Genomic DNA, 25,158 nt, shown 5'->3' with positions numbered 1-25,158 from the left:
AGGGAGGCTGTGAAGTATAGTCGTAGCTGGGAAGCAATGTGGAGGGTGTGAACTACATAGCTGAGAATCAGGGTTTTCATGCCTGAAGACAAAGAATGGCTATGTGGAGCTCTAGGGATTTTGTTACAGTTTGCTATATTATTTTTATATACATTATTAGATTTCTGAACCGTTGTTACTTAAAAATTTTAATCATTTAGATTTATGAATATATCGTAAGTGATATTGGCCTACAGTTTTTTTTATTGTTACTCAATTCAGGTATTGGAGCTAAGAGAGACTCCTAAAATGAATTTGGTAGGTTTCTGTGTGTTTTTGTTCTTTGGAACAATTTGTGTAAGAAGAATTATCTATTCCTTAAGGTTTGGCAAAGGTTGCCTATAAAATTATGTAGGCCTGATGCATTTTGGGCATAGGAGAAACTTTTAAAACTACTTTTAAAACTTTTAAAGCTTCAGTTTCTTTAGTAATTATTGACCTATTCTGATTTTATTTTTTTCTTGAATCATTTTGGTGATTTATATTTGTTTTAAAAAATGAAACATTTTATAAAAATTGACAGCTTTCAAAGTTTTTGGCACAAATATTCTTTCTCATAGTATTAAAATGTTATCAATATTTGTTGTATCTCTATATTAATATCTCCCTTTCACTTCTTCTCTTTTTTTAGACAGAGTCTCACTCTGTTGTCCAGGGTAGAGTGCCGTGATACGATCTTTAGTAATTATTGACCTATTCTGATTTTATTTTTTCACTGCAACCTCAGCCTCCTGAGTACCTGGGATTACAGGCGTCTGCCACCATGCCTGGATAATTTTTATATTTTTAATAGAGATGAAGTTTCACCATGTTGACCAGGCTGGTCTCGAACTCCTGACCTTAGGTGATCCTCCCGCCTTGGCCTACTAAAGTCTTGGGACTACAGGAGTGAGCCACTGGGCTTGGCTCCCTTTTCATTTCTAATACCATCTATTTATGTCTTACCTCTCTTTCTTGATCAGCCTTGCCTGAGGTTTGTGTATTTTATCATTTAAATATATTTTTTAGGCCAGGCACAGTAACTCACACCTATAATTCTAGTACGTTGGGAGGCTGAGGCAGGAGGATTGCTTGAGATCAGGAGTGCAAGATGAGCCTGGGCAACATAGTGAGTCCTGATTTCTACAAAAAATGTGAAAATTAGTTGGACATGGTGGCACGCATCTATAGTTCCAGATCCTGGGGAGGCTGAGGTGGGTAAATAACTTGAACCCACGAGTTTGAGGCTGCAGTGATCTCTGATCACACCACTGTACTTCAGCCTGTCTTTGAGACACTGAGACCCTGTGTCAAAGAAAAAAAAAGTTGGGGGGGTGGGCGGGGAGAAAAAATAAATATATTTTAAAACTTATATTTTATTCGTCTTTTTAAAAAACTAGTTTTTGGTTTTGGCGAGCAATCTTTAATATTTCCTTTCTTCTACTACTTTTGGTTATTTTCTTTCTTCTGCCGTTTATCTTTTTTTTCTGCATCTTGAATTCAACCCTAACTTTCAATATTTTTTATTTTTTAACATGTGCTCTTAGGGCTATAACTTCCCTTATAACTATATACTTTCTTTTTGTTTTTTGGAGACAGAGTCTCGCTCTGTTGCCAGGCGCCAGGCTGGAGTGCAGTGGTGCGATCTCGGCTCACTGCAACCTCTGCCTCCCTGGTTCAGGCAATTCTCCTGCCTTAGCCTCCAGAGTAGCTGGGACTACAGGGGCACACCACAACACCCAGCTAATTTTTGTATTTTTTTAGTAGAGATGGGGTTTCACAATGTTGGCCTGGATGGTCTCGATCTCTTGACCTGGTGATCTGCCCACCTCGGCCTTCCAAAGTGCTGGGATTACAGGCGTGAACCACGGCACCCGGCCATAACTATATACTTTTATGGCTGCATCTCATAAGTTTTGAGATGCAGTATTTTTATTGTACATTTCTGAATAGTTTATAACTTTCATCTTTCATCATGTTTCTTTTTAACCTATGAATTTTTAGAATAAATTTTTAAATTTTTTTTAGTTTCCAAATGAGTTTTTTTCACAGGGGACTGCCTTTTCATAATTGATTTCTAAACTTGCTACATTGTGGCCATTCATATCATGTATCTATTATACTTCTTCCTTAGAATTTGTTGAGGCTTCCTTCATTATGTGTACATACATCATATATCAGGGGTCCCCAGACCCTGGGTCGGGGACTGGTACTTGTCCACAGCCTGTTAGGAACCAGGCTGCACAGCAGGCGGCGAGCAGCAGGTGAGTGAGCATTACTACCTGAGCTCACCTCCTGTCAGATAGATTCTCATAGGAGCCCGAACCCTATTGGGAACTGCATATGTGAGGGATCTAGGTTGTGTGCTTCTTAAGAGAATCTAATGTTTGATGATCTGTCTCCCATCACCCCCAGATGGGACTGTCTAGTTACAGGAAAACAAGTTCAGGGCTCCCACTAATTCTACATTATGATGAGTTGAGTAATTATTATATGTTACAATGTAATAATAATAGAAATAAAGTACACAATAAATGTAATGTGCCTGAATCATCCCCAAACCACTCCCACTATGACCCCTACAGCTTGTGGAAAAATTATCTTCCACGAAACTAGTCCCTGGTGCCAAAAAAGTTGGGGACTGCTGTCATATGTGGTCAAACTTATAATTTATACTTTTCAAATGTTTATCTTTTTTTTTTTGTACATTCGATCTACCATTTCTGAGAGGTGTGTTAAAAATGTCTCACTGTGAATGTGGATACGTCATCTGCCCTGGTATCTTTTACTTCAGTTTGAGAATGTGCTGTTTACAAACATTCAAGCTTTTGACTGTTGTATCTTCTTGATGGCTTGGCTCTTTATCATTAAATAGGCAGCTTTTCATCCTTACTAATGTCTTTTGCCTTGAAGTCTTTTTTGTCCTATTTTATTGCTTTGGCTTCTTGCTTTTGGTTAATTTTCCAATATATCTTTTTCCATCCTTTTATTTTCAACCTTCCTGTATCCTTATGTTTTAGATGTGTTTTTTAAATTTCTTTCTTTTTTTTTTTGAGAAGAGCCTCACTCTGTTGCCCATGCTGGAGTGCAGCGGCATGATCTTGGCTCACTGCAACCTCTGCCTCCCATGTTCTAGCGACTCTCCTGCCTCAGCCACCCAGGTAGCTGGGATTACAAGCACCTGCCACCACACCTGGCTAATTTTTGTATTTTTAGTAGAAATGGGGCTTCACCACGTTGGCCAGGCTGGTCTTGAACTGACCTCAAGTGATCCACCTGCCTCGGCCTCCCGAAGTGTTGGGATTACAGGTGTGAGCCACCACGGCACCTGGCCTATATGTGTTGCTTATAAGCAATATGTAGCTAGAGTTTAGACATATTCGATCCATGTATATACTTTTTCATTACTGATTCATTTGAGTTTATCTCTATTATCTCTTTAAACATTTTCTAGTTGACATCCTTTTTCTTTGCTTTCCCTCTCTCCTACTTTTTATTTATGTTGAACTAATCAACAGGAAATAAAGTTTACTTTATTTCTCTCCTCTCCACTGGTTTGGAAGTTTACATTTTAGTAGTGATTTCCCTTAAAAATTTAACAGATATACTTAATTTCATTATTTTCCTTATAAAGTCTGACATTATTTTCCTTATAAAGTCTGACTTCTATCTGCCTTTGGCAGAAAACAAGAATCTTGGAACACTTTAATTTCCTTCTTAATTTTCTCCTCCCATCTTCCATCTTAATGTTTCTCTAGTAGTTTGATTATACTTCTTTAAAAGTCTCTGCTAAATCCGCTGCTATTGTATCTTTTATGCTTTAATAGTTTAGATTTACAAATGTGTTTCCATAATTTATGTGCTCCCTATTGTTTGTTACTGCCCTCTTTTTCCTCCTGGTTCAATTTACTTCATGTTGAAGCACTGCTTAAAGTTTTAAAGTTAGTGTCTCACCTTGAGGCTTGAGGTTTCTTGCGTTTCACAGGTAATACTCGTTTGAACCCCACACCCCCACACAAGGAAGCCTTAATGTTCCGATTTCCCAGCATCCTCCTTCCAGGCCAACATTCCTGCATCCCTGCCATGAGTGTTTCAAGTCCAAATTTGCAAATGAAACAGACCTTCTTGGCTGCTGGCTTTGTGCACAGGGTCTCTTTCCAGCTCCCCTTGCTGCACAGGTCTGGGGTTTCTCCTCTCATCCTCCCTCAGCGTTTTCATCTAGCCTCTAGCATATGCCTGGACTGATCTCCTTGTGGCTCACTTGGCTTAGACCCCCTCTCACAATACAGGTTTTGAATTTCCTTCCTGTTTCTCGTACCTGGAAATTTCTCAAGCCCAGCATTGTGACAAAAACGCTTTTTTGATTTTTTTAAAATCCAGCATTTCTGTGTGTTTATTCTGTGTGTTTAGGGTGTGAGTGGGAGCTCCCTAAGTTAGTTCAGTCTACTGTATTGATCTGTGGTCTGAGTAAGGCTGATAGCAGTGGATACAGAGAGAAATGGGCCAATTTGGGTGGCATTTTAGAGTGAAAGTCAGGGAAGGGCAGGGACAGGCAGAGAACGTGGCCGTCCTTGCTCTTGTGTAAGAGCTTGGAGAGGTCTTGATGTGGAGGGCTGAGGAGAGGACATGGTGTTGAATAAGCATCTAAAGAACCAAATTGCCTGGGACAGGTGATCACACTGGGAATTCAGAGCGAGTGACAGGTGCGGAGAGGGGAAATCTGGCCCATCTCTTTGGCCAGGCTCCCTGGCCTGTCTGCTGCAGGCATCCTTAGTCATACACCTGTACAGCCCTTTCTGTCCCTTATGTCCCTGGCACTTTAAGTCTGACTCCCCACACACCATGCCCCAACTGGTGCATAAAAGCGAGCCATGAATTCCAGCAGCCTCACCTGGCCAGTTTTCAGGCCTAGCCCCCACTGCGCACACAGCCACGCCCCATTTTCTTTGACTCTCTTGTCCTTACTGCTGTCTCACTTATCCCAGTATCTGTTTCTCTCTTTGTACTTCGGTTTTTAAAATTGCTGGGCAGGAAAGTCTCTTCTCATCTGCCTTTCAGGGTGTTCCCTGCTCATCTCTTGGGTGAGGAGTTTGGACTTCTTGTTCCATCTGGGAATTGTCTGTGAGTCCTTCCAGTTGCCCAGTATCAGCGATGACTTGGCTTAGAATATACAGTGAGGGGTCTGGCACTCCTTCAGCTCTATCTGCACTGCACCCCGTCCCCCCAAGATTGATCTGTCCACAGATATTTATTGAATTGGTATTGTTTGCCAAATAGTGTGCTGGGCACTGAGGATGCAAAGGTGGGCAGAACCAGAGACAGCTTCAGCCCCTGCAAAGCTTACCCTGCTTGATTATATGTTTAGGCTCTTAGATGCCTTCCACAGGAGTTTCTACAGGAGCTAGTTTGAAGGCTCTGCCTAGTTGAAATGACACCATCCTCCCTCCTCCCTGCCCACTCCCCCTCCCACCCCTCCAGCCTGCTGCCAAATACTCTTGGCAAAACCTCTTGACAACTTCTGGATATTGAGCTTTCCTTGGATACTGTGTCTCTTGGGATAACCCAGCTTCTTCCCAGAGGCTTTTATGTTATCCCCCAGAGAATCAGAGTAGAAACTCTCCCTGAAGTAACCATGATGACAACTTGCAGAATTATCAGGAATGTAATCACTGTCACCTTGGAGAACTCAAAGGGAGGAGGCTTCTGCAGCCTCATTTACAGGCTTGGGAGAAAAATTGTGAATGCATTGTTACGCATTAATGACAATTCACAGCTGAAGCCAGTTTTTATCCTGCGCTGACAGCTGTTGGTGGAGACCACAGCAAATACTGCCAAATCTAAAACTAAATAGTGACATAAGCCCTGAACTTCACTATCCTGAAAATTCATCTGTAGAGTTAGGAGTGGGTTTGACTGTGATTTACAGAAACCACCCCACCAAACAACAGTGATTTAAATATGATAGAAGTTTATTTCCCTCTTGCTTAGAGGAAATCCAGGGAGCATTAGTTGAGCTCTGACAGGTGCCCCACAGTGTGAGGACTCGGAGCCTGTCTTATTCCTCATCCCCCACCCCATTAGCACTTGCCTTTGGTGTCATGTTCCAAGATGGCTGCTTGAGGTCCAGCCATCATGTCTGCACGCTGGTGACCCAGGAGGAGGAAGAGGCAAGGAAGGGCATACCCCTTCCTTTTAAGGACACGTTTTTGGAAGTTGCACATGCCATGACTTCTTGTATCTCATGGACTGGAACTTAGTCACATGGCTACATCTACTTGGTAGGGAGATTGGGAAAGAATCTTTTTTTTTGTTTTTTTCTTTGCGATGGAGTCTCGCTCTTTTGCCCAGGCTGGAGTACAGTGGCGCTATTTCAGCTCACTGCAACCCCTGCCTCCCAGGTTCAAGCTGACTCTCCTGCCTCAGCCTCCTGAGTAGCTGGGATTACAGGCATGTGCCACCACACCCAGCTGATTTTTGTATTTTTAGTAGAGACAGGGTTTCACCATGTTGGCCAGACTGGTCTTGAACTCCTGACCTCAGGTGATCAACCCATCTGGGCCTCCCAAACTGCTGGGATTACGGGCATGAGCCACTGCGCCCGGCCAAATCTTTATTCAAAGTAGCCATATATCCAGCATAAAATGGTGGGGTTCTGTTACTAAGGGGGAAATGGAGAGTGGATGCTGGAAGATAGTTACTGCTTTCTACCATCCTTCCTTCCTTCCTTCCAACCAACCAACGTTCATGTGTGATGAACTGCCCTATTTAGTGAGGAGACAGTTATGCAAATAACCAGCCATGATACAATGTGATATGGAGTAGAAAAGAGGTTTTGTTCAAAGTGCTGTGGGAGAACAGATGGAAATGATCAACAGCAATCATAATAATTAATAACTACAATGCCCTAGCTGGGTTCTCAGTGCTACATTCCGATGAATGTGTTTGTCCAGCTCCCTTTCTTTTCAGTGAGAGCTGCAAACCATTTTGCTTCTCTAGAATAGCTAACACAATGGGCAGGCAGGGTGCTGTTCTGAGTTCTTTATGGATATTATCTCACAACAGTCTTATGAACTGCTACTATTATCATTCTCATTTACAGATGGGGAAATGAGGCACAAGCCACGGAGCCGGGTTTTGGACCTGGGCAAGGCTCCAGAGCACACGGGTTTAACCGCTCTGTTCTGCTGCCTCCCCTAAAGCTGCTCATTCTCATTCCTTTCCCTGCTCCCCAGACATCCCCAGCAGACAGCCACCGCCATCACCCACTTCACTGTGATGACTGGGGTCAACTGGTGGGACTTCTGTCCACTTCCAGGCCAACCCCCAGCTTACTTAGATCTCTTTCCCTTGTCCCCTCCACCAGTCCTGCCTTCATCTTAGGGGTCAACCTCCCTAAGCCTCGGTTTTTTCATCTACGAGTAGGACTGATACTAACACCCATACAGTGGAACTGTTCGTGAGGATTGAGTGTTTATTCATGGAAAGTGCTTTCCTGGCACATACTAAGTGCTCAGAAGATGTTATTCTTTTTTATCCCCCTTATATCTGGTTCCTTGTATTATTGCCTCTCTCTTCTCTCTCTTCATTCAGTTTCTCTTTACAGGTTGCATTAATTTCCTATTCCTGCTGAAACAAATTATCATAAATTCAGTGATGGAAAACAATACATACTTATTATCTGGGGTCAGAGTCTCAATGGGGTTTCAAACTGGGCTCTGGAAGGCTCTGGGAAGAATCCATTTAGTCAGTTTCCAGTTAATAGAGGCTGTCTGCATTCCTTTGCCTGCAGCCTGCTTCTGTCTTCAAAGCCAGCAGTGGTGGGTTGAGTCCCCGTGTTGCATTATTCCAGCCTTGATTCTGTCGTTCCATCTTCTTCTCTGACTCTCCCACCTCCCTCTTTCATTTATAAAATGTGTTTACACCAGAATAATCCAGGAGAGTCTCTTCTTCTTAGTATCCTTAACTTCATCACATCGGCAATGCCCTTTTTGCCATGGAAGGTAACAGATTCACGGGTTCAGGGATTAGGATGTGGACCTCTTTGGTGGCCATGATTCTGCCTACAGGTTCTTTCCTCTTGGGATACAGCATGCGAGAAGCACCCGAAACAAAATATCCCTCTCGAACAGAACATTCTCTCTGTCTTCCTCCCTTCTCAGCCAGGCTCTTCGGGAGTTGCCTTGACTAGTTTCCTCCACCTCCCGACAACCTGCTGCAGTTGGCATCTGCCCCCACATTCCACCAAACCCACTCTTGCTTGGATCACTCGTGGCTTCCATATTGCCAAATCCGTGGGCACCTTTCATTCTTAACTGGCTGTGTTTTCCATGTTAGCTGCCCATTCGTTCATGACACCTGTCTGTCCCCTCACTGCTTTTATGTCACTTTCTGCTGGTTTTCTCCCTCTTCCTTTCTGGCTTAGACTCGTCTATGAGCGGCACCATCTCCACCTAACCCTGAAATGTCCATGCTCCCTGGGGTTTGGATCTTGGATCCGTTGTTCTTTTCTTGGGTGAGCTTGTCCCACACTGCTGGTTTTAAATGCCACTTGCCCAGGGATGAGCGACTCCTGCGTATGCTGTACACATCTCTGGCTGCTGGCTGGGAGCGTTGGTGAGGACCGTGCTTCCGGTCATCCCATCGGCTCCTCCACTTCCTCAGTCTCCTTTGAGGCAGACATGTGAGAGAGCTCACTGAGGCAGTGACTTTCGAAGCATGAAGGCTGGGGCACTTGGTGCTTTTGTTCCCGGCTGTGTGGCTGTTTCCATCTCGATGGAATGTGATCCTCTCAGGACATCTTGGAGGACAGGTGGAAGGCAGCAGACACGGCAGTGCCAAAGGACAGAACTGTGTTTAGCAGGGGTGACAGGAAAGCACGCAGGCGTGGCAGATCTTCAGGCACGTGTTTATTGGAGCAAACCCCTCCTTTATCTTTGCAGTTTGCAACGGCTGAAGCTCTGAAGGAGCCACAGGCTAACCAGTGCACAAAGGCACAAAAACATTCAAAGCAAGTCAGGGTGCATCCTAAGAGTACAGTTAGACACACAAGACTCTCACCAGAAAGAGAACAGCCTGCCCGAATGGCAGGAATGCCTCTGAAGCCAGGAGGGCTGCCGAGGGAAGTGTGGTACTCAGGAGTGGTCTTGGGGGCAGGGGGAGTGAAATAGGTGAAGCCGGATTTTAAGCAGGGAATGGACAAGGAGCTAGGAGGATGAAGGCAGGGGAGTAGCGGGTGCAAAGGCTTAAAGTCAGGATCACTTAGAGTCCATTCGGGGAACAGGAGCATGTGGGGGAGATGAGGTTGAAGAGGAGGACTGTGTCCAGGGTGTCAGGGCCTCAGATAATGCTGGCACAGGAAGTCTGAACTTTGTTTTGTTGGCAATAGGGGGCTGTTGAAGGGTTTTGAGCAGGGGAATGACTTGGCAGAGCTCAGCTTTAGGAAGACTATTCCAGTCTTGGGTGGACTGGGAAGGGCCCCAGATCTTAAAATATGCAAAACATAATTTTAGAGAGAGGAGCTACCTTGGCAATTACCAATCTATTTCTATAATTGTATATATGTGTGTATTTTTAGATGTATATGTATGTGTATATTTATATCTAATATATATATTTTAAGTACATACACTATACACATTGGATGTCCTAGATGGAGGGTGAGTGACAAAGGCACACAGTGACAAAGCCAGCATTAGAACTCGGAGCTAACTCCTGGTCCCGTGCTCCTCCTTGGCAGGGTACCGAGTGGAGGCAGATGTAACTGAAAGGGGGCCAGTCTAATTGTCAAGGCAGATGGTGATGCAAGCCCTGCCCAGGGCAGGACAGGGCAGACACGGAGGGGAAGACTGTGTGGGAGGCAGTGAGGATATGTTCTCTCTCCTTTTCCCTCTCTGGGTGGGGGTTGGGACATAGGGCTCGCTGGAGACTGCACATGAGTGCATCTCTTCTTCCTGGGTCCTGCAGCATCCTTCTGGGCCTGGTTTCTATGGCAACAGGCTCCCAGCAGGCAGCCTGCCAGCTGGAGAGAAGTAGGCAGGCAAGGAGAGAAGGCCTGGGCAGCAAGAGAAAGGCTGAAGTTGCGGGGGTTGGGAAAGTCTCTTGGGGAGCTGTAGGGACTCCTTGAGCTGGCCCCACAATCCCTTCTGACCATGTAGGGGTGGAAGTAGCTCAGGACACACAGGTTTTTCTTTTGTGGTCCTTGAATTTCCAAACCTTGATCTTCTGTTTATCCCCTTATCTCCCACATCTCCTGACTCCCACTTCTTAAAAGTATTGCCTGGTCTCAACCGCATGCATCTTCAGGGGTCACTGACTTCTTCATAGAAAAGAACTCTGAACTCAGGAAAAAAACGAACGAGGCCAGTTGACCTTCTGGTTTGCATAAGATTTGCATATTATTAACTCAAAGACAAGAAATTTCCAGGCCCTATGTCATTCCTGCAAACAACTTAATTCAGCTCCACTGGCCCTGGCTGACTGTGTCTGGCCAGGCTCTGGGCTGAGCCATCAGGGTCCCTAGAGAAGTCCTCCCAGCTGCTGGCCCACTCCACCCCCAGCTGCTCCAAGGCATTTCTTCCTGTGACGTTCTAGCAGCTGGTGCAGTGCCAAGTGCTTGGACTATGGAGCCCAGCAGGCCTGAGTCCAAATCCTGGCTCTGCTACTTAGAAGCTGCGTTGACTTAGTTTATTCATCTCTAGGTAGGGCTGAGGACACTCTAGTGCAGCTGGTGTAAACTAGCATAGACATAGCATTTGTTAAAATGTTGAAATACTTCTGCCTTCGCTGGTAAAGAGTCACCACCCTGGCTCCTCCCTGGCCCCTCTAGCCCACTCCACAGTCTAGCCCCTGCAGGGCACTGCTGCAGCATTTTGGTCTGTGTCTCCTCTGCCTGGTGTATGGCAGCATCTGCTCTGTCCATGGACAGAACTGGTTACTAAATAGTTTGAATATCACCCCTGTCTAGAGGCAGTGCAATAGGTAGGTATATTATGTACCTAGCTGTTGCAAGGACCAATATATTTAAAGTGTATAAAGTCTATCACTTTGTAGGTTCCCTTTCTCATTCCCTTCCTTTTTTTTTTACTTGGGATGGGGATGAGAGAGAGCTGGCATGAGCCTGGGCAATGGGGAATGACAGGCACCCCTCTCCCCAGGCGAGCAAGGTTCAAGCGCTCCAACAGCGTGACGGCTGGCGTGCAGGCAGACCTGGAGCTGGAGGGCCTGGCTGGCCTGGCCACGGTGGCCACAGAAGACAAGGCCCTGCAGTTTGGACGCTCCTTCCAGAGGCATGCCTCTGAGCCCCAGCCTGGGCCCCGGGCCCCCACCTACTCAGTCTTCCGCACAGTCCACACGCAGGGCCAGTGGGCCTACCGTGAGGGCTACCCACTGCCGTATGAGCCGCCGGCCACTGATGGGTCACCTGGCCCTGCCCCTGCCCCCACCCCTGGCCCTGGGGCTGGCCGCCGTGACTCCTGGATAGAGCGTGGTTCCCGTAGCCTCCCTGACTCAGGCCGTGCGTCCCCCTGCCCACGGGACGGCGAGTGGTTCATCAAGATGCTGCGGGCAGAAGTGGAGAAGCTGGAGCACTGGTGCCAGCAGATGGAGCGTGAGGCGGAGGACTATGAGCTACCCGAGGAGAGTGAGTCACAGCTCAGGAGACCCTGATGGGGTGACGGGGGCTGCAGTGTAACAGGAGGTCCCTTCGGCTGGTGCCTCACAGGTCCTCTGCACTGGAGTGTGGGGGTCAACACTGGCAGCAGGACATGCTGGGAGCTCTTGGAAGGGAGCATGGTGCACACAGTGCAGCTTTAGAGGCCAGGGCTGGGCTGTGGACCCTGCAGGCCAAAGGGCTGGGCCTTCTAGGGATGGCTGCTGGTCCAGATCACCAAGTTTATGGGGACTAAGGGAACTCCGTTCAGATCTGGACTGGTGTGGGGGTCTGGGTGGTGGGACCAGGATTACAGAGAGGGAGGCAGTTCACAATGTCAGGTCCTGTCTGAGGCATAGATGAGGAGATTCAGCCAGGGAGACATGGTCCTGGCCTGAGGGAGAGCATGGCCCTTCCTATAAGTCGTATCTACTGGGAGACACAGTCTTACCTCAGAATATCCAAGTTGAGGGGAGAGTGACTAGGAAGATGTGTTACAGACATGAAATTACTTGGTCATTCTTAAAGGGCGCAGGACTCATGCATGCACTGGTGAGTGAGGAACAAAGCCCAGCCAATGGGTAGTCAGTGAGCTAAAGCCCTGGCCAGGGCCATAGCGCTAGGCTGGGGCTGGTCTCCTTCTGTTCTCTGACACCGGAGAGAGAAAGGATAAAGGAGGATGAGCACTCAAGAAATGTAGGTTGTATAAAGGAGGGAACGTCAGTGTCTGAGGATACAGTCTCCGTGCTCTATCCAGGTGTAGTAGAATAAGAACTGGTTAGGAACTTGAGGATGGGATGGGGCCGGGGCTGGAGGAGACTGATGGATAGACAGTGCCAAACAACTGAGGGGTCAGCATCATTCAGGGCAGAGTTCCTGGAGGCTGGGGAAGGAGAGGCATCATTTCCCTTCCTGAATTTCCCTCTGCTTTCTAGTCCTGGAGAAGATCCGCAGCGCTGTGGGCAGCACACAACTTCTCCTGTCCCAGAAGGTTCAGCAGTTCTTCCGGCTCTGTCAGCAAAGCATGGTGAGCACCTGTAGTAGTAGATCCTACCAGATATGTGTGACCCAGAGTGTGTGTGTGTGTGTGTGTGTGTGTGTGTGTGTGTGTGCCGGAGGTGTGTCCATGCCTGCAGGGCTGGCTGTGAGTCTTGTGCCTGGAGGTAGGACCAGGTGTTTGTGCACAAGACGGGGAGGCCTGGGCTCTTTCTTGTCCCCCTGTCCCCCAGCCCCCACCCACTCTCCCAGGCTGAGCTTCCTGGCAGTAAGGGTGGATAGGGCTTTCTCTTGTCCTGGCTGGGGCTCAGACCTCCCTGACCGACCACTTTCCCTCCATCTCCCTCTGCTGCAGGATCCCACTGCGTTCCCTGTGCCCACCTTCCAGGACCTGGCGGGTTTCTGGGACCTCCTACAGCTCTCCATCGAGGATGTGACCCTCAAGTTCCTGGAGCTACAGCAACTCAAGGCCAACAGCTGGAAGCTCCTGGAGCCTAAGGTGGGGCTGGGGTCCCTTTAGGCAAAGAGTCCAGACTCTGGGAAATTCCCCTCCCCAGAGAGGTGGAGGGTGGGGCGAACAAGGGGGCAGGGGAAGGGACCCATGGCAGCAAGGGCAGCTTGGACAGGTGATAGGTGACCATCCCCTTCCAGAGTGACCACGCTCGTGGCCACTGCCACTTGCTTGGCCCCAGTGCTCATCACTGCTTGTGCTGAACCCCAAGGCTTCCTCAGCCGGGGCACGACTGCAGCTGGAGAGAGCAAAAGTAGACTTTACAGAAGGACAGACTGTCCTCAGTTCGGGCCTAGGCATCGAGGGCAGAACCTTGAGGGTCCCCTCAGCCGCCAGGTCGCTGGACTTTGTCTGCGATATGGCCCAGAGACCTGGAAAGTGCACCCTCGGGGCGTAGCCTGGGTTGGGGAACGCCCTTCTCGGGACCTGGAGTGAAAACCCAGCTTTGATGCGAGCTGTTGAGAACAGCGCCACCAGGGGGCGCTCGAACGCGCCGCGCTTTGGTGGAAAACGTGGGGATTTGACCTTGTCGGAACAGGCGCACGTGGGGCTTCGGGTCACGGGATCCGAGGCTGAGCGCCATCGCGTTCGGAGCCCCGCGGTCATCAGCGCTCCGGGTGCGGGGGACCGCGGGGGCGGGCACCGGGGTGTGGGGTGGTAAGGCGCCCCCGCTCAGCGCCGCCCTCTGCCCCGCAGGAGGAGAAGAAGGTCCCTCCGCCGATACCAAAGAAGCCCCTGCGGGGCCGGGGCGTGCCGGTGAAGGAGCGCTCCCTGGACTCCGTGGACAGGCAGCGGCAGGAAGCGCGCAAGCGGCTCCTGGCGGCCAAGCGCGCCGCTTCCTTCCGCCACAGCTCGGCCACCGAGAGTGCCGACAGCATCGAGATCTACATCCCCGAGGCCCAGACCAGGCTGTGACCGGTCCGGCCCGCCCAGCCCGGCCCGGGCCCGCGGTTCTCCACCCGTACTGTACACCCAGCGTCGAGGTCACTGTGAACGCGGGCCGCCCCGAGCGCCCGCCCCACCGGCACCGCACGCCCCGGCCCCCGGGCCCGTCACACTCTCGTGGGTTTTTTAGCTTCCTGACCCCACGCGAAGGCGCCCGGGCTGGGCAGGGGGCCGTGCCTCTCCGCCCTGCGCCCTTCACCTGGATCCCCCGCCCACCTGGTCCGACGCTTTGTCCCCACCTCCTCCCCATGGGCACCATCTCTGCCATTCTTTCCCCCCACGGGCCAGGCGGGGCCGGGTCCCCCATCTGGGCTCTGCGTTCCCCCCCACCCCGCGGGGCTGGGCTTCGTGGGGATCAAGCTTCGTGGCTTTTTATGAAGAATCCCGAACCCCGCCTAGGAGCCTGCCCCACCTCCCAGGGGCTCCATCCTCAGCCCTCAGCCCACCGGGCCCAGGGACCACAGTGGCTGGACCAACCCAGGACCAGGGCGCCTGGGCCTCTCCCCTTTCCCAGCGGCTGGGGAGGGGAGATGGGGGCTTCCCCTCACCACACCTGTGGCTGTTCCCACATCCCCTTGAGTATCCCAGGAAAAATAAAACGGCAGAACTGCACTTGAGCCAGCTGCTCTCTCCAGAAGAGGCCACCTCCGTCCCGTGTGTGGGAGGACGGGGGTGAAGGAAGAAGGGCCCGGGAGCCCACTCTCTTGGTTTGGAGACAGCAGGGGTTGCCTGGGCTCCTCCCAGGGATGGGCTAGCTGGTGGAAAGGAGATTCGGCCCCTGGTGCCCACAGTAAGAACCTGAACCCTCCTGCAAGGGCCCAGGTGGGGTGAAGAGGGGGAGGATGTCCATCTTCCTGCTCTCCCTGTTTCAGTGTTTTCCATTCTGCCTCCCAGTCCCCAGGGGTCCCCCAGAGAGGGAAGCCTGGAGCTCGCCCAGCACACTGCATGTGCTCAATAAACTGGGAGTGTGGTTATTGTTAGGCATTGACAAATACAGGTTTCCCTTCCCCTAGGGGCACACTGTTCCTTCTGCTCCAGTCATTCCTGATCAGCAGAAAAACTTCAGGCCTGCCACATTTTCTGATGCCTCCTATGGGTGGGCACCTTGGTGGGGGCTGCTGTGGGGGAGCAGGAAGTACAAATAACCAAGCTCTCCTGGGAAGCCAAATGGCAACCAGAACCTAGTGTCGATGGCTTTATTGAGTGGTCAGTGTGGGTCAGGCAAGGGGTGAGTGCTTTACATGAATGTGGCTGGTCCTTACAACAGATGAGAAAGCCGAAGCTCAGGGCAGGTTACACGACCTGTCCGAGGTCAAATGCCAAATCATGAGATTTTAGCTCTGCAGCCTTCTTAGACCAGAGAGGGCTGTTGGCAGTCTCCACCCAGAAAGCCCCTTTCCACTCCTTGAGCAGTCCTTTGGGTTGGTGTATCACCTCCAGGCAGGAGGAAAAGCCTTCAGTATTGGCTGCCTTTCTGGGCCACACTGGATCCGCTAATTCTTCTCATTCGTTTATGTGGCACTCATTTATCGCTTTCAGGCACCACAGGGATGGCCCTGAACAAGGTGTAGTTTCTACCCTGAATGGAGCTTATTATGGTGGTATGGGAAAAATAGAGAAGTAAGCAGGCAGTTAAAATACAGGAGTGAGTGCCAGAAAGATGATGAGGGGTTAGCTGCTGAAGGAGGGCCAGGGCTGGGGAGAATGTTCCAAGATCAGGGAACAGCTGTGCAAAGGCCTGGAGGACGAAGAGACATTGGGAGCACAGAGACTTGATCATATCCGTGTTTGGGTCTCATTGAGGAGGGTGGCCTGGGTCTTGTGGGCTGTAGGGAGCCAGAGGAGGGTTTTGGACAGAAGAGTGGCATGAATGATTTATAGACTGGTTTGGTAGATGACTTCTGAAAAGCAAGAGATGGTTCACACACACACACTCATGTGAGCTGGAAGGTGAGGAGGGCTCTAATGGGACCTGAATTCCCAAAAGCAATCAGCTTGGAGCTGATCTCATACAGACTCCTGAGCCTGGTCCAAGACTTAGTGAATAGACTCTGCCCTCCAATAAGTTTTTAACAAGTGCTCCACAAGATCCTGAGCAGCCAGGTTTGGGAAGACTTAGATTGGATGACTGTCCAAAAGTCTCCGATGGAAGTAAACTGGGTCAGTTTACTTCACTAAGATTGTTTTATCATCTCTAAAATTGGGACATGGGTGAGGTTTGAACTCAGAGCAATGCTGTAAAACAGGTGTCGTTATCACCCCCATTTACAGATGAGGAAACTGGGACTTGGAGAGGTTTCAACAGCTTACCTCAAACCATGAAGCCAGGAAGTGGCTGAGTCTGAGTTTAACCCTTTACATTATACAGCATTTAATGGGTCTATGACTTTTCTCAGAAACAGCCAGGTTTCCCAGGATTGTGAGGTATATGAGAGAGGGCACAAAGGAACAGGTCAGCACCTGCAACTCTGTGGTCATCCTGCTGCAGACATGATGTCTAAAATCTCCCCAGCTGGGGCTGGTGTGCATGAGTCTCCTTTGGTTCTTGTGGCCTAGGTAGTTATGCTGAGCCCCATAGATAAGTTGAAGATTAGATCCAGTCCTTTTGCTTGAGTTGCTTATAGTCTGGCCATGACCAGGCACATAAACAGAAAGTTATGGTGCAAAGGGAGGCCTGCTTTCCCAGAAGGGCCGAGGGATTGAGAGGAGAGAGCCTCCAGCAACCAGGGTGTCTTAATCCGTTTTGTGCTGCGATAATAGAATACCACAGAGTGGGTAACTTATAATAAACAGGTATTTATTGGCTCACAGTTCTGGGGGCTGGGAAATTCAATGTCACGGTGCTGGCATCCTTTGAGGGCCTTCTTGCTGTGTCATCCCATGGCAGAAGTTGAGCAGGCAAGAGAGGGAGTTGAACTTGCCCTTGTATAAGGGCATTAATTCCACTCTTGAGAGTGCAGCCCTCATGGCCTAATAACCTCTTAAAGGTCTCGCTTCTTAATACTTACGATGACAAATTTCAGCATAAGTTTTGGAGGGTACAACCATAGCACAGGTAGTCTGGGAAAGCTTTCTGCCTTATGAACTGGATCTTGCAGGATGAATTAGCATTTTGCAGTCAAGGAAGAGAAGGGAGAAATTCATTTCAGGCCAAGGGACCAGCCTGGGCAAAGCCATGGAAGCACGTGTGTTGGGAATGAAAGCATAGGCTGGAGAGGGTGACAGGTGATGGTGGCTGGAGAGGGCGTGGAGGAGATATGGCCAGAAGGGACCAATATAGAGTTGGTGATTGGGGGCTAAGATGGAGACCTCATAGTTTTATTTGAAAGATAAAACTATGGTCAATGGAATGGAAATGCACTGGCGGGGGCAACAAGATGGCAGGGAGACCTTTGAGGGAGCTGCTAAAGTGGTCCAGGTAAGAGAGAATGATGTTGACTTTGAGAGACATTTAGGAAGCATAGCTGCCGTAAGCTGGATCTGGGGAATAATGCAAAGATGGGACGCCTTGAAGGTGTCACTCAAATTTCTGGCTTAATGAATGAGTAAGGCCACGAATGGACATAGGACATTACAGAAGGAGCAATACAGTTTGGAAATACTTAACATGTCAATAACCATTTACTGAGCACTGAGAAGGTGCAAACTACTATGCCAAGCACTTTATACACGTTTAGATTGATTTAATACAGCAACCCTAGGGGCGGGTACTATTGTCTTTTTTTTTAAAACAAAGAGTGTAAATAGCTTTTCTGAGATTAGCAGACAAGAGTCAGGATTTGAACCCATGGCTATCTGATTTCTAAGTCTATGCTCCTGAGCCCCTCAGCACTTCTGCTTGAGGGAACCGCTAGCCATGACTCAAGACTCAGCTCAAGGCCTGGTTCCTCTAGGGAGCCTTCCCTGAACCTTCCTGTGGCCGGGCTGAAGATCCTCTTCTGTGCTGCGTGTGTATACTTCTGTCATCACATTTCTTACACTCTGTTGACATTTTGTAGACCCATCTGTTTCTTTAGTCAGAGAACTCCGGAGGCAGGTTGGTCCCAGTCATTTTTGCATCCCCAATGCCTAGCACATGATTGGCTGACCGAATGCCAGTTCCTCTGGGCAGTTCTGTTCCCTTCTCCTCTCCACATATTCAATTAGTGCACAGGTTCTGCTAACAATGGTCTCCTAAATATTTCTTTGTACTGTTGGGGCTCGGAAAGCAATACCCCAAAGATTGGCGCTTTGACATGCCGAGAGGCCTTCGAAGCTGCCTCAGAATCAAGGTCCCTCTAACCTTGTTTCCCAAGTACAGGGAGGGACTCTCTGGAATTTCCTAATCTGATCAAGAAAACCTCTTTCCAAAAAAAAACAAAATTGCCTTCCTCCCCTCTCCGAAATCTCATCTGTCTCTGAAAAGAAGACTGAGGAAGGCAACCACACCTGGATGGATTTTTTACAAGATGATGCCTGCTTCTTGGGCTCATTCAAATTCTAAAGAGAATCATTTACAAGTGAATTTCTGTCCATTTTTTCCGCTCTAAGAATCACTTAGGGCCCTCAAAAGAATTGTCTATATCCTCCGTCTCTCCCCTTCCCCTGTGAAAAAGGGTGTATAAGCTTCTGTACCCCATTGGGTTATTGGGTAACCATTCTCCTGTGACCCCTTCCCTTCCCGGCCACCCCACCCCCCGTGCTATGCACGTTAAAATAAAATTTTGTATGTCTTTTCTCCTATTAATCTGCCTTTTGTCAGTTGATTTTCAGTGAACCTTGGCTTGTACAATACTGTTCCCTTTTCTCCGTCTTCGCTTCCAGAGCTTAGCTTTGAGCTTTTTGAGATAATAGAGGAAGGGTATCTAACGTGATAAGCAGTCTACGTATGAGGCTTCCTATGGAGGTCACCCTTAAGCTTGAAAATTGTGCCAGAGCACAGTTTGGCATAGTAAAGAAAGGTGGGAAGGGCACTTCATGGCCAGGCACGATGGCTCACGCCTGTAATCCCAGCACTTTGGGAGGCTGAGGCGGGCAGACTGATTGAGTTTGAGACCAGCCTGGCAACATGGTAAAACGCGGTCTCTACAAAAAGCACAAAAATTAGCCGGGCCTGGTGATGTGCATCTCTGGTCACAGTTACTGGGAAGGCTGAAGTGGGAGTCACTTGAGCCCAGGAGGTCGAGGCTGCAGTAAGCTATGATTGTGCCACTGCACTCCAGCCTGGGCGACAGAGCAAGATCCTGTTTGAAAAAAAAAAAAAAAAAAAAAAGGTGGAAAGGACACTTTAGGTAGATGAAAAAGCATCAGGAAGGCACTGAGGTATGAAACAGTGTGGCCTGCTGGGTTTAGTATGTGCTAGTAAAATAAATACGCAGGCTGAGATTAGTGGGATGAGGGTGGGAAGGGCCCTCCTGTAGGGGCATCAAGAAGCTTGAGCTTTGGGACTTTTCTGTATATGATTAAATTGATGTTTATGTAGGGTACAGAGGGGACACACAGGAGGAAGTGAATACCTGTACTTGAGAGGTCATGTAAGACTTAGGTTTTACTATATTTCAATTATTTTTAGGCTAACAATAGCCACATTTATTTTCCTGCTGGCTGTGTGCCTGGCACAGTACTTTACAAATATTATGTTATCTAACCCTCACATCATCCCTGCGAAATGGATCTTATTACCTCTACACAGAAGGGGAAGCCTCAGACAGGTTAATAATATTCCCAAGGTCACTAGAAAGCTAGTCCAGATCCCAAGAGGCCTTAAAGGACCAAATTATACTCTTCTAAAAAGAGCTTCCTAGCTGGCGCGGTGGCTCACACCTGTAATCCCAGCATTTTGGGAGGCCGAGGCGGGTGGATCACAGGATCAAGAGATCGAGACTATCCTGACCAACATGGTGAAAAACCATCTCAACTAAAAATACAAAAATTAGCTGGGCGTGGTGGCGTGCCCCCGTAGTCCCAGCTACTCGGGAGGCTGAGGCAGAAGAATCTCTTGAACCCGGGAGGCAGAGGCTGCAGTGAGCCGAGATCGCGCCACTGCACTCCAGCCTGGACCACAGAGCAAGACTTCGTTTAAAAAAAAAAACAGCTTCTTGAGGTCAGGGATCATGTCTTTTGTTTCTGTGTGCCCAGACCTAGGTCTTAGAAGATGCCTAGTACACATCAGTTGAAAAAAATAACTGGATTATCTTTCACTTTTTCCACGCAGAAAGCATGTGGCAACATCGCTGAGAAGCCTCCAAGCCACCAGGGGGCGCGAAGTCCATCTCAGCGCAGCGAGGTCCGGTTGCGGACGCCTAGCTTCCTTCCGTTCTTTGGCTAAAGTTCAGCCAATCCCTGCGCTCGGAGAGGGCCAACGGCCAGTGGGCAGGGTCACAGGGCAAGGTCCCGCGGGCCGCTGGGAGCGGCGACTTCCGTGCTCCCGGCGAGCCGGCGGAGAGCGGGGGCCGCGCTGGGGAGTGTGGGCTGGGCCGCAGGTGAGCGCGCGGTCCCGGCGAGCAGGTCTTGTCAGCCCAGGCCCGTAACCTCTAAGTTATGGGAGGAGTGATCGCTAGGGTCCACCCCGGTCCCGGCCAGGCGTGACGACCCCCTCTTTTGCGGGTGTTCTGGTACCAAGTCTCGGAGCCCAGCTGGTCCTCTGCAGGCAGGGATTCTCGGCACCTCAATGAGGATGGACGTTGATGAGGCCATGAAGGAGGTGGGCTAGGGGCAGGGGACCGGCAGCCCCAGGGAAGGGAGAAGGGTAGCCAGCTGGACCCTGACCTCATTTGCGCTCCCATCCCTGGAGTGCGCTCGAGTGACTGTCAGAGTTAATTCTTCCGGCATCTCAGGCCTCCTCTGTCCTTGTTAGCAGTTCTTTAATGTGGGACGACGGCTCTGGCCTCGTTGGGCCTCCGGGCACCCAACTGGGGCAGATTTCCCAGCAACCCAGTTGACCTTTACTGGATGCTTTTGGCACACTTCCTCCATGCCGGGCTGGAGATATGCGTCACAGTATTTTTCACTTTTGTCTCTTTCATTGTGATACCCTGGGGATGACTATGATGGAGTCTCTAGGTTTTTGTAATCAGCAAAGGCATCTGTTATGTTCTTGCTACCTTTTGGGGGAGTGGGTGGAGGATGTGATTTTACACTAGGGAGTTGTTTGGACTGTCATTCATTTGTTCAACAGACCTTTTTTGGGCACTCTGCCAGGCATGGTAGGAGAGGTGCAGGGATGGACAGGGCACAATGGGGACAGACAGACATGGTTCTTGCCCTTTCGGAGCTTAAAGTTTCTTGAGAAATGCAAACAGGTTAAGTCAGCACCGCGCCTGACACAGAGCAAGTGGTTATAAGTGTTGAATAAAGGAATTAATTGACTTATTTGGGAATCATAGAATGTGAGCAGGCTGGTAAAGAGCGACTTTATGCTGCCTGTGAGAGTTGTGATCTCATGCTCGATATGTTTTAAGACAAAATTTGGAAATCTGAATGGACAATTGCTATTTAGGGAAAACATTTACATATACAGAGGACTTACTTTAAAGGTGGGAAATAAAACAGAGAAGTATTAGGTTTGGGATTCTTTAGAGGTGCCTCTTGTAACTACTGCTATATCTCAGAATTTCACAAATCCCTGAGTATAATCTTGGAGTCTGGGATAAAGGAGCACTTCTAGGTAATGAAATGCCAGGCTAATGGGAAGAAACTGTAGGAAGCTCTCTCTGAGTCCAGAATTTGGTCAGAAATCATATACCTCTGCAGTGTGTTCTTCCCACTAGAAAGAGTGTAGGCTTTTAAGTTGGAGAGGCCTGGGTTCAAAATCAGTGGCTCTGTCTCTTCTAGTGATCTTGGGTAAGTGCCCCAAAAATGTCTGTGAGCCTTTGTGGCTTAACTAGAGTCTGGCCTAATTATTCCTACATCATAAAGGTGTTATGAGGATCAGAGGATGATTAGTGTGTAAATTGTCATCATAGTGCCTGGTGCTAAGACAATAAGGAGCGGAATCTTGGAGCTGCTGCAGTTTTTTTTTTTTTTTTTTTTTTTTAATTTCATGATAACTCCCTTATTCCAGGGGTCCTCAGTCCCCTGGGGCACAGACCAGGGGTGGTCTTCAGCCCATTAGGAACTGGACTACACAGCAGGAGGTGAGTGTTGAGCGGTGGGTGAGCTGGGAAGCATTACCGCCTGAGCTTCATCTTCTGGTTAAATCAGCAGCAGTATTATAGTCCCACAGGAGTGCAAACCCTATTGTGAACTGCGCATGCGAAGATCTAGGTTGCATGCTTATGAGAATCTAATGCCTGATGATCTGGGCTGGAACAGTTTCATCCCGAAACCATCCCTCTCCACCTCTCATCCATGGAAAAATTGTCTTCCACGAAACTGGTCCCTGGCACCAAATAGGTTGGGGACTGCTGCCTTATCGTGTTAGGTCTAGAGAACACTGGGATTCTTTCAAAGAGAATTAGAACCAAAGAAAGAGGGGGAGAGTCATCTTATCCTCGGTGAGGTTTCGATTGTTTTCTTTAGATCAGAGATAGCAGTGTTGGAGAAATACCTATGGGGGCATCGACAAAGATTTTTTAGTTGATACTTTTGGGGCAAGTTACTTAACCCTCTGATAGTGGGTTGAGTATCTACCTCACATGGTGGACATGAGGATTAAGAGAGAGAGTGTATACCAAGCGCCTAGCTGAAGGCCTTGCATGTAATAAGTGCTCAATAAATGGCAGCTGTGTTATAACTGTGAATGAGCTTTGATAATTGATAATAGTAATAATCATTTCAGCCTGAATAGTCATTAGAGTGACCCAATTTTTGTGTTTTTACATTACTTCAGTATTGGACTACTTCATTTCAGGAGTCCCTGAGGCAATTCACTCTGTCCCCCTCAACTGTACATGGCTTGTACTGTGGTTTTTTTTTTTTTTTGCAGAAAATCTTCGAGTCTTATGTTGTCCAGAGTATGTATAATGATTTGTGATATTTTCAGGAGCTTTTTATGTCAATACGAGGGTATGCGTTTGGTTGAAGATAGGATTTTTTTTTTTTTCCTTGAGACAGAATCTCATTCTGTCGCCCAGGCTGGAGTGCAGTGGCATGATCTCAGCTCACTGCAACCTCCGCCTCCCAGGTTCAAGTGATTCTCCTGCCTCAGCCCCCTAAGTAATAAGGATTATAAGCCTCCTAAAGTTCTGGGATTACAGGCATGAGCCACTGTCTTCAGCCAAGATAGGATATTTTGAAAGTGGTTTAGTTAGCCAGATTTGTAACGTATAGGTTTGTCTCATTGTTGGAAAAGCCAGGTTCAGAATAGGATAAAACAGTTATCTGTTTACCTGAAATCCAGGATAATTAGGTAATGCATTATGGATGTGACTGTTTCAATATACTCCTTATGCTTTACATGAAGAAAAGGAACTACTTTTCATATTGTGGAGCCAGGAGATTCATCGTAGAATTGTGTGTCATGGGGAAAAGGTGGCTGGCTGCACTCATGGAGAAACTTCATAGAGCAGAGGAAGGCTGCTTTTCCCGGTCTTGAAATGCTGGCAAACTAGAGGGAGGGCCTGGGATCAGCTGTAGACTTGAAGCCCTATTAGGTAAGGCTCAGAGGTCCCCTTGTGAGGAACATTGTCTTATATTGGTGCACATGCGTCAAAGAGTACAGTCAATAAAATGGAGATTCTTCCTTCTTCCCTAACAAGGGAATCTTTTGAAATTTCTTAGATTATTTCAGGGACCGTCCTCTCGCATTGCTCTGCACAGGACTGGGTGCTCAGTAAATTGGGCCAGGCTGCCTGGTGAGTGGAGAGCCCCAGTGGGTTGCTCTTATTTGGTGGGAGAGGATGCTGGGTTCTCTCTAATGCACCTTGTGCTCTTCTGCAGATGTCATGTGGCCTGTGTTTTGGACCGCGGTTCGTACCTATGCTCCCTATGTTACATTCCCTGTCGCCTTCGTGGTTGGGGCTGTGGGCTACCACCTGGAATGGTTCATCAGGGGAAAGGACCCCCAGCCTGCGGAGGAGGAAAAGAGCATCTCAGAGCGCCGGGAGGATCGCAAGCTGGATGAGCTTCTAGGCAAGGACCACACCCAGGTGGTGAGCCTTAAGGACAAGCTAGAATTTGCCCCAAAAGCTGTGCTGAACAGAAACCGCCCAGAGAAGAATTAATGGAGGACACAGGGCCCTGTGGTCCTACTGTGGCCGGTGACTGGTCCTGCTACCATGTCCACCCAGCCCCAGAACCCACATCTGATTGGCTTTGTTGCATATTCTGGCCCCTCCCATACCGCACAGCCATACAAGTACTGGCTGCTCCTTGATGGCCAGGCAGACCCAGCAGCCGCCGAAGGGACATTGAAGAGGAAGGCCGCATCTGTTGTGTGGTGGCCACAAGCACTCAGGCGTCTGAGTTTACTGGTGCACTGCTGGGAGGAGCGTTATGAGATGAACGTTGGTTATCAGTCTCCATGGGCAGGCGGCTTGGCCTCGAGTGGGAATGGCTGGGATTTGGGTGTTGCCTTTAGGAGGGATACCTGCATGTCTAGTTCCAGTCTGCACTGGGAAGAATTCAAATATGCACCTGGCTCCCTTCACTATTTTGCCCTATCCTTTGTGCTCATTCTTACTGAAATCTGTCTTGTCAGCTCAGGAATAGGAATCCCCAGGGAAGGAAAGCATTTTTCTGTTCTGGGAAGCCCAGACTTTGGGGCAGGGCCAAACATGTGCCTGGTGAATTTGCTTGAAAACCATCACTGTCTTCTACCCTCATCACTGTATAGTGCAAAACTTGATTAAAGTGGTATCTGAGAACCATAATGATCGAATCCTATCATCCAGATGGTATTTGGGGGTCTTAGGAGTCAGGCATTTTAGAGCAGGATAAGATTGGTACTAAAGGGTGCCAAGGAGCCCTGGAAACTGCTTTACTAGGATGGTTGCACTGAATCCTGGAGGCACAGATTCCCAAGAACCTTTTACCATCATTACAGTTGACTGTAGCACCTTCAAGCCTAAATGGAAGTAGACCACACACACACACGCTTTTCCCTATAAAAGTATTATACGCA

General features: G+C 48.7%; 3 protein-coding genes across 8 annotated transcripts in view; all 3 read left to right on the top strand.

The window, feature by feature from the left end:
* DLGAP3 (DLG associated protein 3) overlaps positions 1-15,728 on the top strand; it is a 62,982-nt gene extending 47,254 nt beyond the window's left edge. For 3 of the 4 annotated variants that reach the window (XM_032246860.1, XM_032246858.1, XM_032246862.1), the window contains 4 exons: positions 11,172-11,656; positions 12,601-12,692; positions 13,017-13,160; positions 13,869-15,728. In XM_032246860.1, the coding sequence (XP_032102751.1) occupies positions 11,172-11,656; positions 12,601-12,692; positions 13,017-13,160; positions 13,869-14,087 (940 nt within the window). In that variant the 3' untranslated portion in view covers positions 14,088-15,728. The remainder of the gene's footprint in view (positions 1-11,171; positions 11,657-12,600; positions 12,693-13,016; positions 13,161-13,868) is intronic. The other variant, XM_032246861.1, reaches the window with a different exon arrangement.
* A 4,705-nt stretch (positions 15,729-20,433) lies between these two features.
* Positions 20,434-24,907, top strand: SMIM12 (small integral membrane protein 12). 3 transcript variants are annotated; one of them, XM_032246857.1, is made up of 3 exons: positions 20,443-20,578; positions 22,159-22,231; positions 23,976-24,907. In XM_032246857.1, the coding sequence occupies exon 3, from the start codon at positions 23,981-23,983 to the stop codon at positions 24,257-24,259; it is 279 nt and encodes a 92-aa protein (XP_032102748.1). In that variant the 5' UTR covers positions 20,443-20,578; positions 22,159-22,231; positions 23,976-23,980; the 3' UTR covers positions 24,260-24,907. The 3 variants fall into 3 exon arrangements, with proteins under 3 accessions (XP_032102746.1, XP_032102748.1, XP_032102747.1); XM_032246855.1 differs by lacking the exon at positions 22,159-22,231 and having other exon boundaries at positions 20,434-20,578; XM_032246856.1 differs by lacking the exons at positions 20,443-20,578; positions 22,159-22,231 and adding an exon at positions 23,469-23,545 and having other exon boundaries at positions 23,972-24,907.
* On the top strand, positions 24,264-24,907 carry LOC116529246. Its single transcript, XM_032246854.1, has one exon. It carries the CDS (start codon positions 24,314-24,316, stop codon positions 24,884-24,886), a length of 573 nt encoding a protein of 190 aa, XP_032102745.1. The 5' UTR covers positions 24,264-24,313; the 3' UTR covers positions 24,887-24,907.
* Positions 24,908-25,158: the final 251 nt, after the last annotated feature.

Source organism: Sapajus apella, unplaced genomic scaffold (genome assembly GCF_009761245.1).
Source record: "Sapajus apella isolate SASKATOON/1434 unplaced genomic scaffold, GSC_monkey_1.0 scaffold62, whole genome shotgun sequence".
In the NCBI taxonomy this organism is placed as follows: Eukaryota; Metazoa; Chordata; class Mammalia; order Primates; family Cebidae; genus Sapajus; species Sapajus apella.
This window is presented reverse-complemented; position numbering and strand designations above follow the sequence as displayed.